This window comes from Colossoma macropomum, unplaced genomic scaffold (genome assembly GCF_904425465.1).
Source record: "Colossoma macropomum unplaced genomic scaffold, Colossoma_macropomum, whole genome shotgun sequence".
Lineage (NCBI taxonomy): Eukaryota > Metazoa > Chordata > Actinopteri > Characiformes > Serrasalmidae > Colossoma > Colossoma macropomum.
Genome location: NW_023496020.1, coordinates 2,086,699 through 2,100,933, shown reverse-complemented (window position 1 = coordinate 2,100,933; position 14,235 = coordinate 2,086,699). Strand labels below are relative to the sequence as shown.

The window sequence follows — 14,235 nt, the reverse complement described above, 5'->3', positions numbered from 1 at the left end:
AATGTGTGCAGTAAATAAACTGCCCTGAGCAGCTCGGCCTTCTCAGCTCCAGCTTCGTCCTCTCTCTCCATTAACTGGGCATTTGCATTCGTTTATTTAGAACAAGCTTTTATTCAAAGCCACTTAGTCCTCCTTCCTCAAACTAGAAGGGGGATTCCACCAATTTCTCACAATTTCTGCATAAATCTGAACATTACCAGGTTGAAGTGGCACAAATAGAGCGGAGTGAAAAAGGCAGACAAGTAAAACCACGATAATTCAAGAACTTTTCTTGACCCCGTTCACACCTGGACACTTTCTGTGTCTGGATTGTATCCTGATAAGATTTTAGCCACATGCATTTACACTTGGTAGTCAAATGCGTCTCCAGTTAGTCGGACCGCAGTCTGATTGCAGTGCGGGACGGAATATGCAAATCCGCTCATTATACGGCAACTAATTACCAACTGTTTACTGATCAGCCTCTTCCTGTGTTGTGTTAAAGATGGTTGCTGCCTGGAAGTTCGTCTGTCCATAGTGCTTTAAAGCGTTTAGTTTCGCCTGGTCCCAAAACATGAGCGTCCTCCATGATTGTCTTCCTCACAGATCACGGATCACGAGCCCTGTGATGTACTGCAGGGGGAGGAGTTTCAGTTGTACTGGGAGGGATTTTGTTTATAGTGGAAGGGGTTTAGGTTGTAGTGGGAGGGGTTTAGGTTGTAGTGGGAGGGGTTTAGGCTGTAGTGGGAGGGGTTTGGTTGTAGTGGGAGGGGTTTTGTTAGTAGTGGGAGGAATTTAGTTGTAGTGGGAGGTGTTTTGTTAGTAGCGGGAGGAATTTAGTTGTAGTGGGAGGGGTTTTGGTTGTACTAAGAAGGGTTTCGGTTGTACTTAAAGGGGTTCTGATTGTGCTGGGAGGAGTTTTTGTTGTACTAGGTGGTGTTTGGGTTGTACTGGCAGGATTTGTGGCTATGCCACCGTAATAAGAACAATCCTATCAGAATTCATGTGAGGTGTTTTTTGCACTGCGCCATTATTCAGTGTTAACACGGTCACAGGTCCTGACTGCTGTTAGCGACGGTAAACACTGCAAAAGTAACGCATCTCACTTTTCCCACCTTTTGTCTCTGAATTTTCTTTATTGTTGGTTATTACTGGCATTATCAGTCTGACGCTACAGCAACGCTGCTGTAATGCAGAGTTAGTCTGTGTTTAAGGGCTGAGAGGCAGTGTTTGTTTTCGGTCAGTTACGGGCTCGGCCTGTGAATCATATGATTTATCGGTGAAGGTTGAGTCAGACCTTCATTGTTGAATCCTGTGTGGTGAGTGGCTGTTTGTGCTGTTAGTAACAGGCTCGCAAACTTGGGACATTTATTATTCTTTCTTTCCCAAACAATAGTAATGTTGTTTTTTTTAACAAAGAAAAACACTACAGCATTACTTGGGCATCAGCTGTTTGCTAAGCTGTGGTTTGTGATTTTCAGTGCAGTATTTTTACAAATCCTTGAATGTAAACTACGATACTGTGTTTTTGAGAGTCAGTACAGTATCACAAAACATAATATTGCGATACTCAAGTGTATCAGTATTTTCTTACACCCTCTAAATACCACATAATCAAGATTACTGAGTAACCCCACATGCTTGCAGTTAGCAGCATGCTAATTGGTGGGTTATAAGCTTTCATTATTTGTTTGCTACATTAGCCTCGTAGCTCCAGTGCTAAAACTAAAGAAGCGAACTTCAGACACCAAACGCATCTCGGCTGATCAGCTGCATTTGGGGTGAGAGGAGAAACTGGGAGGGATCATATTTTTAGCTGAACTGTCGCTTTAAGACAGCGAGTGTTCAGGTGTGGGACGGCGATCAGTCCGTTATGTAAAGCGGCTCCTTCGAGGCCTGAGTGTGTGGATCCATCACTGAGCACAGAAGAAGGGATTCTAACACGCGTCCAGAGGGACGAGGAGAAGGAACAGATTGTTCTTATTCCACTAAACGACCCTGTAAGTGAGTGCAGTGTGGAGGAGAGCTGGTCACTGAAGGCCCGGTCACTACCTCAATGAGACGACCGGCTACCATCTGTAGAACACAGAACACACACCATCAGCCTGCAGCTCAGTTACATAACACACACACACACACACACTCTCACTCACACTCTCTCTCTCTCTCTCTCTCTCTCTCTCTCTCTCTCATTATCTCTCATTATCTCTCTCTCACTATGTATATCTCTCATTCATTCACTCTCTCATTATCTGTCTCTCGTCTCTCTCTCATTATCTCTCATTCTCTCTTTCTCATTCTCTCACTCTCATTTAATATCTTTCTCATTCTCTCACTCTGTATATCTTTCTCTCTCTCTCTCTCTCGCTCTCGCTTTTTCTCATTATCTGTCTCTCTTATCTCTCTTTCTCTCTATCCCCTCTGTCTCTCTCTCTTTGTCTATCTCTAATTCTCTCATTATCTCTATTTACATCTTTCTCTATCTCTCTCTCTCATCTATATATGCCTTTCTCTTATTCTTTTTCTCTATTTTCTCTCATTATCTCACTCATTATATCTCCTCTCTTTTATCTCTTTCTCACTCTCTCACTCTAATATCTCTTTTCTCTCATTATCTCTCTTATCTCCTCTCTTTCTCTTCTTTTTCTAGCTCTTTCTCTGTTCCTTTCTTTTCTTTCACTCTCATTGTCTATCTCTCTTCCTCTTGTTCTCTGTCATTCTCTCTCTCTTTCTTTCTCTCATTTCTCTGTCTCTGTCGCTCTCTGTCTTTCTCTCTCTGTTCTAGCACCTTTCTCTTCTCTTTGTGTCTCGTTCTGTCTCTTTCTCTCTGTTTTCTCTCATTTCACTCTACCTCTCTCTTTTCGGTGTCTCTTCTGTTTCTTTCCGTCTCTCTTATCTCGTTTCTGCCTCTCTTTTTTTTTTCTTAGTTTTTTTCTGTTTTTTGTCTCTCTGTCATTCTGTCTCTTTCTCTCACTCTCTCTACATCTTGCACCCTTCTTTTTTGCACCCATTCTTTCACACATTTAGTCTTTCTTGCTTTTTCTTACACTCTGTCTGTTCCTCTTTTTTCTGTCACTTCTCCCTTACTTTATCTTTTTCTTTCTTTCTTCTCTCTCCCTCTCACTCTCTTTCTCTCAGTGGAAGTGAAAAGGGAGACTGGGTGGAGGATGGAGTTTTTTCACCTCAGGGAGTTTAAACTAAATTTAGTCATTTCTTCCTGGTGATGATCTAATCTGGATTAATCTTCTTCTTCCTTCTTTCTCTCAGTCTGTTCAGGTTCCAGAGAATTGAGTTTTACTGTATATTGAAATTTGTGATGTCACTGTTTCTGTTCAGCACCACTGACAAAGAAAAGCAAATACAACCAAACAACAAACAGTGGAAATAAATATAAACATACAGTACACGTTACAAATTATATTTTAAGCCCTGCTGGAGCCGAAGAGGTTCTGTAATTCTGTAAAAAAAAAAAAGATTAACGACAAGATCCATGATTTTAGTCCAGTATGAATCTGCAGTGTGTGTAGTTTTACAGTCTGACGGTAATAATTGTGGAGTGATTTTAATACAGTCAGAATAGAGTGGATAAGCTGACCAGTCAGAGCCCACTGGGCTCACTGGGAGGCGGGGCTTAAAGACACAGGAGCTCCAACGGCGTGTTTCAGACAGAGGGTGAATAGAGATGTACAATATGAGGAAAATAAATGTAAATCTATTTTACTAGACAAAAAATTAAATTATGAACACTGAAAATGAGCATAATAGGTCCCCTTTAAGTTCACCTTTTTCCAGCAACTGTAGCTACTTTTACCGAAACCTGCAGTGTGTCTCCAGCTGTAATCCAGCTCCAGAGCCTTTAACCTGTCAGAGAGCTGAGCTGTGGCTGTTTAGATTTGGCTGGTGATGTTTTTTGGCTTGGAGTGAAAACGTCCTTTATTATGCGCTCAGGTTGCTCACATTTAAACACTGGCACAAGCTGATGAAATGGAGCTAAATAACAGGCCGTCCTGGCAGGAGCAGGAGCTTCTCAGTTTTACTTTGCAGCATTTTTTCGTTTATTTTTTGTCTGACTTGAGAGGGAGTTTGGTGTGTTTTTTACACTGTGTGTGTCCTCAGTAAACTCAAAATCATTTTGCTTTCATTGACCTGTAGAAGAAAAAGCTCCTCAGTGCTTTGTAATGCTCATATGACCCACACAGTCATTCTGATAGACAGTAATACACTACATGAAGTGTAGGGGGCGTTATGGCTTCTATTGTTTCATTTAAAAAGGGCTTTATAATGTTCATATGACCCACACAGTCATTCTGATAGAGTGTAATACACTACAGGAAGTGCAGGGGGCGATATGGCTTCTACTGTTTCATTTAAAAAGCGCTATATAGTGTTCATACAGTTTTTACAGTGGGCTTGTCACTGGTGATCGACGATACTGTCGTGAGGTGTCAGGAAAAAAGCTGTAGATACAGAATGCCGGCTGCTCCTTCTGTTGACAGACTCAGGATCGTCTTATTTGATGGCGATACGTTTCTCCAGTAACACATTTTAGCACAGCAGGTTATGTGGTAGTGCTACACTACCTGCTGTACCTGCTTAAACTGGAGAAAATACACTGTTTTCTGGTCAGAAACATGTACGTTCCTGGTTTAGATCAGTAGTTCTCGGTGTGGTTTGGTAGTTCTTGGTGTGGTTTAGTAGTTCCTGTTGTAGCTTGGTAGTTTATGGTGTGGTTTGGTAGCTCTTGGTATAGATTGGTAGTTCTTGGAATGGTTTGGTAGTTTTAGTTTTTGCTATGGTTTGGTAATTTTTGGTGTGTTTTGGTATGGTTTGGTAGTTCTTGGAGTGGCTGGGTAGTTTTTGGTGTGGTTTGGTAGTTTCTTGGTCTGGTTTGGTAGTTCTTGGTATGGTTTGGTAGTTTTGAATGATAGGTTTAATCAACTGTGTGCTTACAGTCTATAAATTATTTCTTGTTTAACTCATTATTATTTAAACTGTGTGAAGTAGCCTAAAGGTTACTGTTACTGTAGTGAATATTTTGTCTTTTTTGTATTTAATGTCTGATGTATTCACAAAATAAAAGTCATTTAAACCTCTGTTCATGTTTGGTGAGGGAAGGCATGCCATGTGTGGAAGGCTGCAGCACGGCTTTATCAGTTTAACAAGCATGATGGTCAAGAAAAACTAAAGATCTCCCTCAGGCTGTTACAGAACGTTATAAAGCCAGACAAACATATCGGGGCTGATTCAGGATGTGGCCTAACATCAAAACATCAAAAGAAACTCAAAACTGTTAGTCAGGCAAATACAGTTACTGCTGTCTATTTACAAGCACATTTTCGGGCATTTAAACTAGGTTAACAATTGCAATAGATGGTATGGACAGTTGCTCATAGTTTCCATCATCATTTTCCAAACCAAAAGATCTGATTTTCATTTAAAAGTGAGCTAATCATCCCCGACCCTCCCTTACAGGACTGGTGTCAGTGTTTTGACCAGCACTACTGCAAACTCAATGGCTTTTTTGTGTTTTTTAGCACTGGAGATTGTAAGAGAGTGACGGACCCAGCGGGAAAAGATCTAAACTGCAGTTGACCCTTTTAAACCTGCGTGACGTTATCATCTCTGTATCTCTGACTGAGTGAAATTGTCCAAACAAAAGACTCTTTATTCCAAACATGTGGAGGAAAAGTGTCTAATTGCGAGCGCTAAGAATACAGTCTGAGCACACGCTGCGGTTTCGCTCGTTTGTCATCGTAGTTGTTCGCGCCAACATTCGTTCTTTCATCTGCTTTGTAATCTTAATGGAGGAATCTGCGGTAAATCACAGCCGCGTCTGAGCCAATAACAGCAAACGGCTCTGAACAGGAGCGCAGACTCTCTCTCTTTCTCCTTTTTTCCTTTTTCTTTTTTTCCCCTCTTTCTTTTTCTGCTTCTGTTTTTCTCTCTTTTGCTTTCTCTTTTCTCTCTGTCTGTCTCTGTTTTGTCTCTCCTTTTTTCTTTCGTTTCTCTGTCTCTCTGTCTCTCTTTGCTGTTTTCTTTTTATTTTTTCTTTTCTGTTTCTCCTCTGTTCTCTTTTATAAATCATCCTTATCTTTTTTCTCTCTTTTACTGTTTTTTCTGCTCTCGCTCTCTCTCTCTCTCTCTCTCTCTCTCTCTCTCTCAGGGTCATTGAGAGGTCAGTGTGTGTTTAGATGAGATGGAGATGTTGTAAGTGTAAGTTCCAGCTCAGGGGTCAGAGGTCATCTGAGCGGGCGGTTAGGGTTTCAGAATGGAGAACATCTGTCAGCCTCTGGAGAAACATCTGGAAAAATGTTCCGTCATTCCTGACTAAGAGCCAGATCTGAGAGAAGAAGCTCGAACACTTTAACGTCATGTTAAAAATCATTATCGTGATTCATGAGCGGTTTGTGTGTTTAACTCGGTAGTTTAGAGCCGCTACTGTCGCTTCACCTCATAACACACTTAATCACACAATACATCAAATCTGCACATAAGTGTTGATATGAAAAATACAAAAAAATATAAAGGGTGTTTTTATTTCTGCAAAACTGGACTGTAAACACAACAATAACTTCACATCAAATCAAATCATAATACGGTGGTTTGTGTGGAAGTCCAGAGACACCATGAGGTAGTTACGATCCTCTGGATTGTTATCTTAATTCCTCAACTCAATTATCTTGTGATCTCAAGATAACAAAATTTGCTATCTTGAGATCATGACAAAATTATCTTGAGATCCTGAGATAACAAGTTATCTTGAGATCACAAGAAAATCAAGTTGTGATCTTGAGATAATAACTCCCTTGTGATAATTCAGTTGTTATCTTGAGATCACGATGTATCATGTGATCTTGAGATGACAAAAGTAGTTATCTTGAGATCATGACTTAATTAATTTTGATCTCAAGAAAACTACTTTTGTTATCTCAAGATCACGATATGTTGCTTTACCTTGTGATCTCAAGATAAAGTTGTTAATTATTATGTGCTCTCAAGATAGCAATATCAATATTAGAAATATGATATATATATATATATATATATATATTTAGTAATTACAGTTGTAGTAGTACTAAGTATTGATAATTGTCTAGTTACACTCTTGTGTATCTTGTGTATCTGGACCTGCTCAGTGTATCGCTCGCTTCATTGATTGCTGCTAAAACAAGTTCACACTTTGGCATTAAGTTATGTAATTGTGCCTGGTTGCAGTAACCATGGTAACAGGCTGTGTTGTTGCTCTTCTCTGACACTGGCCAGGCTTTTGTTTTTCTTTTTTTTTACCTTCTTTAGCATGTGACAGCCTCAGCTGCTGTGAGAATCCAGTGTTTTTTCCTCAAACTCCAGACTCGTCTCATGTTTTTGGCTTCTTCACTCAGTGATTCGATTGCGTTAGTGACATTTTTTTCCCCATCAGCAGCTCAACAAGGCATTTATTGTGATCTTGCCTGCTTCGTAATGTCACATTCGCGGCAAAGACGGGTTGAACTGGTCAGCTTTTATTCATTTTTCCTTTCCTTGTCTCTGTTTAGATCTTGAATCGTACTGGACGGAGGTCTGCCTTGCTGTAGCTGCACCCTGGAAGGTCGTAACCATGGCGCTCTCGTTTAAGAAAGATCTGGAAAAGTACAAAGAGATCGACGAGGATGAAATCCTCAATAAACTCTCCGAGGAGGAGCTCAAGCAGCTGGAGAGTGCTCTGGAGGAGATGGACCCTGAGGTAAGAGAGATGTTTAACCATGTTTCTGTGATAATATATAATCGTTTCAACAAGATTTGATACACTCTGGAATGTGAAATATTGCAGTATTGTGATCTGGCCTAGAGCAGGTTTCTAGTCCCTGTAACTAGGCCACAATTTAGGGGGTTTTGGCGACCACTCTGGTAGAAACTTGTAATTGCAGGCAGCTTGTGGAGGAGAATGGACCTCTGAGGACCTTTTACACTTCGCCATTAGCATCCAGATTTGCAAAAGTTCTGCAAATTACTTTGTAAAAGCCTGTTGTAAAAGCCAATCCGTGCGTGATTTGACTAGCCGATTCATATGGGATAAAGGGTCCATATAGTTTCCCTAAATTGCCCTGATTGAAGCATCATTGCACGGACGCTTTCGTCATCATTGTGCAAAGGCCACCACACTTCCGAACAACACATTGTGCTGGTAAAGCCGGGGTTACATTACATGACTTTTAACCTTGATTCTCAGTCTCAGCTGGTCAGCTCTATTCTGCAGATTTTGGGTCAGTTGGAGAGAGAATCGAGTAGTGTGTGAGGGGCACAGACTCAGATTTTTTACCTCCAGATAGCATTTCAGACCAGTCAAGAGTTTATCAAACGTGTCTGATTTTTCTACCCGACTGAGCGTAATCTAGTGTAAACTAGTCAACAACTCTGAATAAATTCCTGCAACAGCCAATAAAAACAGAGAGCGCCAAAGAAGAAAATAAAGCAAATTAAAAAAAAAATTGGCGAAAAGTCTCTCATGTGTGAAGTGAAGCTTTTTAATGAGCTGAGTTTAAGGCATGTTTATGTACGTTTAAAACTCAAAAAACACACTGATCACATTTTTAATGCATGAGCCTCATTTAAACATGTTTGCCTGCTGCTTTTTTACTGTGTCAGTGACAGAGAAAACAGCAGCAGCAGCTACATGTTTGTTTATTTGCGTCTCCTAGTAAAAGGAGAACGGGAATTTGAGTGAATTCTGTTTGGTTAAGCAACAGTTTAAAAGTTGAGTCGTAAGTGATCGTGAGTCATTTAGTGTGTGATCCCCAATATTTCAGTCACCCAAAAAATCTGCAAAAACCATTGTGATACTGTGAGATGCCAAGCTTTTTTATAATCTCTTAAGACTTTAAAAGTGGTGTAGTGAACCCAGGGTTTAAATGTCATGTAGGCGAGCATTAGGGTAGTAAAATGGGTTCATTCAACTTACCAAACGCCACCCAACAAGACAGATAACGCGCTGCCTTGTGAGAGATGCTTTCGAGATTTCGTTTTCTCTCTGCTTAGAATTCAGCCATCACCCGTGGTGTGGATCTCCGTAGTCTTGTGCAGCACAGTAGTAACTTTATTTTTGTGCAGTGTTGCACCCTCTTTATGCCGGTTTCACATGTTAGCATGCTTTTAGCCAAGGATGCACAATGATATCAGAATCATGTCAGTATGGGTAGTTATTGCTTTTAAAAAATTGTTTAGATTTAACAGGGATTTCAAACTGATATTTGATGATGTATTTTGGAGGAGTCGTTTTATTCTTTTTACTGCATTTGTTACTCCACAGAAATATTATATATCTTTGTAATGCCAATGCAAATAGACCAAATCCCAATTTCTACATTTTATAAATGTTTATATGTTGGTTTTGGCAGATATGCACATGGAAAATATTGGGTATTATCATTGGCCCAGTTCCCATGTTGGTGAATCCCTACTTCTAGGCAATATTAGCATTTTAAGTATGAACTTTGAACAATTTCTGTTTACCACATGGTGTGATAGAGGCAAATTTAGAAAACATCCGGTAAACCAACTTGGACCCAGAGTTTCTGATAAAATGACTAGAAAATGACTAGAAAATGACAACGCCAACTTTTAAATGAATATTTTAGGTTTTATAGAGCAGCTCACAACAGCACAAGGACACCCTGGTTTAAGAATTTTTTTTTTTCTGTGATCATTAAGCTACTACTTTAGAAAAGAATCTGACATAGTGCAGCCTTAACACAGCTTACTGTGGTCTGGATCATGGTGTTTTAGACGAGGATCGATCCTGAACTCGGGCGTTGGCTGTACAGTGAAAGGGTTGGAGACGTCTGGCCTGAACTACATTTTACATTGTTTTCCTCTGCTTTGCTTCATATTGATTTTTTTTTGAAGGAGCTCTTAACTGGTGGAGAGTTCTCACTGGCTTTGAGTGTTAGTTGCTCTACCATCATGCAAGTATTATTCCGACAACAGTTTTTTAAACTTTACTGCCTACTGTTAACTTCAGCGACCAAAATGTGGCTCATAGTCACGCATTACATGTTATTTTATTGGACCCTTTAATGCAGGTTGCCTGTTCTTTATTAGCTTTGTCAAATGTATGGTTAATGTGATATGATAAAAATATTAACAATATATTAAAAGCAATAAATATTTATGTATCACCAACAACATTGCACATGAAAAATATCAGATATCAACATTCATACACAATTCCCATATCTGTGCCTCCCTAATTAAGATGTTGATACATTTACATTTACAGCATTTAGCAGACGCTCTTATCCAGAGTGACTTACAAAAAGTGCTTTGTCTTATCGAAAGTGTCTTTGCTAGTTACCGATAGGTTAGTGAGAAAGCTAGTCCTGAGCTCAGATACTGCTAGAAACAAAAGTCCATGTTGATACCTAATAGAATGTGGACAATAAGAATAAGAATAAGACATCTAGCGTCATGTTTATTTTCTGTAAGTGCCAGATTTTAATTAAATCATATTATTGCATTTGTAGCCTTATAGAAATAAATATTATATTTCTCTGTAATGCTCCATTGGGTGCATTTAGTCCGGATTTGTACTTTTTAAAATATGTTTATGCATCAGCATCAGCATCGTACATGCAAACTATTAGATATTTGGTACACAGTTCTCATGTTGGCGCATCCCTTTAAGAACAGTACATTCATCACATTCACAGCCCAAATTTCAATTAAAGCAAACCAGTATTTCAGTTTTCAAACTAAAAAAATGAGTGCGTACCTTATATATGAATGTTATAATCAATTATAATCAATGTAGTTGAGCCTTTTAATTTACTTTTACACCCTCCTGAATCAGTGTTTGTCCACTGAAGGTGAATAAAGGTTTTAATAAAGGCTCCATCTACTCCAATTCCAAGAGAGACAGTGAGACAGATCAGGTAAAACCTGTAAAGCAGCTCTTAAAGGTGGTTAAGCTCGTCTATTTGGGTCATTTCTGACAAGCTACCCTCGTCCAAATGTCCTGAACACAGAATTGTGTTGTGTCATTAAAAAAGAAGGTTCCCTGTTTCTGTTTCCCATATGAGGATTATTTATAATGTCCACAACAGTATAACAGGTTTCTGTGGTGATGAGGTTTAATGTAATTAGCCACTTTGTGCCGTAATCATGTTAGATTTTGCTGTGAGGGCGGAAAGAGTTCTTAGTTTGTTTGTAGCTGATCTGTGTTTTGGCTGAATTTCACTGCACAGATGTTATAAATATCTCTTAATGAGGAGATGAGGAAAGATCGCATGTTGTGTACATGAGTGTTTATACAAAACAACTGTGTGTTTGTTTGTTTACGAGGGAACGGAGGCTCTGAGCTTTCCCAGAGTTGCTAGCGCTAACAAGTGTTTGGATTTTGGAATGTGGTGAGGAATAACAGAGTTGATGTTGAGGTAAACAGGTTTATTGTGATGGAGATTGAAGCTGAACTCTGTTCTCAGGGCTCGATCTCACGAAGTACGTTCACATAAAACCGGATTCCTGATGAGTTTCGGCTTCACTGAACTCGTCAAATGCAGCTGCAGTTAACTCTGTTTATGACGCCGGTTAACAGCTCTCTCTGTTAGAGAGGTGCGCAAAGTATGACGTTTACGATGAACAGCCAAAAGGGTAAAATATGAGGAGGCTTAATTTAAAAGAAGGAAAAGAAAATATTCTTTATAAACGTAGAGCATAAAACATATCAACATATGCATCAGTAAAATGTATAAAATACTAAAGATCAGTGCTGTCTCTGTGTTAGTGCTTGTTAGAGTAAATTACTAGTTTTTGTAGGTTAACAGCGACATTATTATAGTATATAGGATTTCCCTTTACATTAAAAAGATCCATAAGAACCAAAACTGTGTGTGTGTGTGTGTGTATGTATGTATATGTGTGTATATATATATATATATATATATATATATATATATATATATATATATATATATATATGGTTAGCCTGCTAAGCATGAAGGGATATTTGGCTATTGATTCATACTGTCTGATGGAATGATGTACATAATAAAAATGCTTTTGATGCTGAGTTTTTGCAGAATTCGGTGTGTAAACAGAGTCACTCAGAGAATGTTGATGATGGAAAAATGGTGAAAAACCTGAAAAAATATCCTTCCATGAATGGATTTAAAGAATCTGTTTTAGGGCCAAAATCTTCTCAAAATGATCTTAAAACAAGTGAATTCATAACCAATTTCATGCAAGAGAGGTGGACGTCTGGTTCCTATCACCACCACTGTGAACAATTCTGACTCTCTAGATTCTCTAGAACGGAGCGTTTTGCACCACTCTGAAGTCATTTTGAAAAATCACTTTATCCCTTTAAAATCCTTCTTCCCTGTGCCTTTACCCAGAATGCCCTGCTCCCTGCAGGCCTGAGGCAGAAGGACCAGACGTTGAAGACACCGACAGGACCGTTTAACCGAGATAGACTGCTGCAGTACCTGGAGAAAGAGGCGATGGAGTACAAAGACAGAGACGACGTCGTTCCCTTCACCGGAGAGAAGAAAGGTTTGAAATTACTGCGTTTATCTGTTTGTTTGTTTTACATGGATTGCCAACATGGCTAACAGTGAATGAAACCTTCTTTTCATTTACAACATCTTTCACCTTTGTGGTTACATTCACTGTTAGTAGGGATCGGTGAGACGAAGGCCCAATTCCTTTTCTCATTTTTACCCCTGCCCCTTGTTTTCGGGTGTCACCTTGCCTCGCTGCTGGGCTTTAGTTACATTTATATGTCACGTCTTCGAAGGGGGGGGGACATTAATTAATAATCGCCCACTACTTATTCTTCAGTGATATGAAGGTGAAGTCAGCTATTTGCCAGATTCTTGTTCGAATTTTCCTGTTCCACCTTAAATGGAGGTCTGACACCTGAGGCGCCAGAATGTAACTTCTGCATCATTTAAGGTGGAACGTGAATTTTAGCTAGCTAGCTACCGAGACATCAATGTACTGTTAGCGATTTTTAATGTGTATTATAAAGAAAAGAATTATAATACATTGAAACAACATTAAATTAAGATCAATCAATGGTTATCGTAATTTCTAATTTCTACCAGAGAAAATACTCACATTTGTGAGTTTCTTTGGTTGCTTGCGCAGCCGTCTTACAGTTTTTTCTTTTTTTCCTCTTAACACTTTGGAGGGCCATGTAACTGTAACACTTCTCCCTACCCCTCTATATCAACAAAAATCTTGACACCCTACCCCTAGATGTGAACACACAAAATGGAGGGATGAGGGATAAGGGCCTTAAGTTAGTCAGTGTCTGCAAATATTGTCAGTGTCGACTGTACTTGCCTGTATTGATTGCACTTGACAATAGGCGCTGTGTGGGCGAGTGGCCTCGACCTACATGTGCTCAGTATTGAGGTGTGTGTGTGTGTGTGTGTGTGTGTGTGTGTGTGTGTGTGTGTGTTTAGTCATGTTTTATGAATAGAGTGAGTTCAGTGTTGTGTCTGCATTGCCTTTAGTGCGGAACCAGCCTTTGTGCTGAAGTGAACAGCAGGTGTGTTTGTGTGTGGAGGTGTTTTTATGCCTGGTGTGGGATCAGAGAGAGTGTGAGTGTGTAGGACTAATATAATGTAAGGTGTGTGTGTGTGTGTATGTGTGCGCTATCTGAGCTGTGGTGATTATGGTCCTGCTGGCTCTGCAGGTATTACTAATGCAGTCTGCTGTTATGTAACCACAGAGAGACTGCAGAGCCGGAGTGAGGAGGTCTGTGTGGGCGTGACGTCCTCCTGCTGCAGTAAAACCCTGTGTCTGTGCATCTCTTTAGTTGTTGCTAAAACACTCTGGTTCCAGTCAAAACGGCCATTAAGAACAAGCTGTTCATTTTGCAGGAGATATTTTTGAGAAGATGGATTACTGGGGTTGAAACAAAATAATTAAAAGCTACAGAGGAAAAATAGGATGCATAACAACCACCTGGTAGACCAGGCAGACCACCAAAACGTCCCCTATCAGAGAAACAGCACTATTTGCGGTTAAAGCAATGCCGCCATTATTCCACCTCTAGTAGGAGCGCACCGAAGATTGAAGATTGCATACGTTCTAATTCCTCTTGGTAGTCACCATGCTCCTTCGCTCCTTATTTGCATAAAGCGCTGCCACAGCCGGTTATAATTAGTCTGGCCTCTTCCTATTTCCCGCGTTATATAAAACATGACTGCAAAACACCAGAGGGTGCCCACGAGCGAGTCCTCAATGAATGGGGTTGAACAGAGCTAAACAGCT

The 14,235-nt window shown here is 39.9% G+C and overlaps 1 protein-coding gene across 1 annotated transcript in view; it reads left to right on the top strand.

The window, feature by feature from the left end:
- The window catches only part of tmod2 (tropomodulin 2), a 45,204-nt gene that overhangs the window by 1,535 nt on the left and 29,434 nt on the right, over nucleotides 1-14,235 (top strand). The window contains exons 2-3 of the mRNA XM_036564562.1: nucleotides 7,515-7,702; nucleotides 12,348-12,504. Coding sequence (XP_036420455.1) covers nucleotides 7,577-7,702; nucleotides 12,348-12,504 — 283 coding nt within the window. The 5' untranslated portion in view covers nucleotides 7,515-7,576. The remainder of the gene's footprint in view (nucleotides 1-7,514; nucleotides 7,703-12,347; nucleotides 12,505-14,235) is intronic.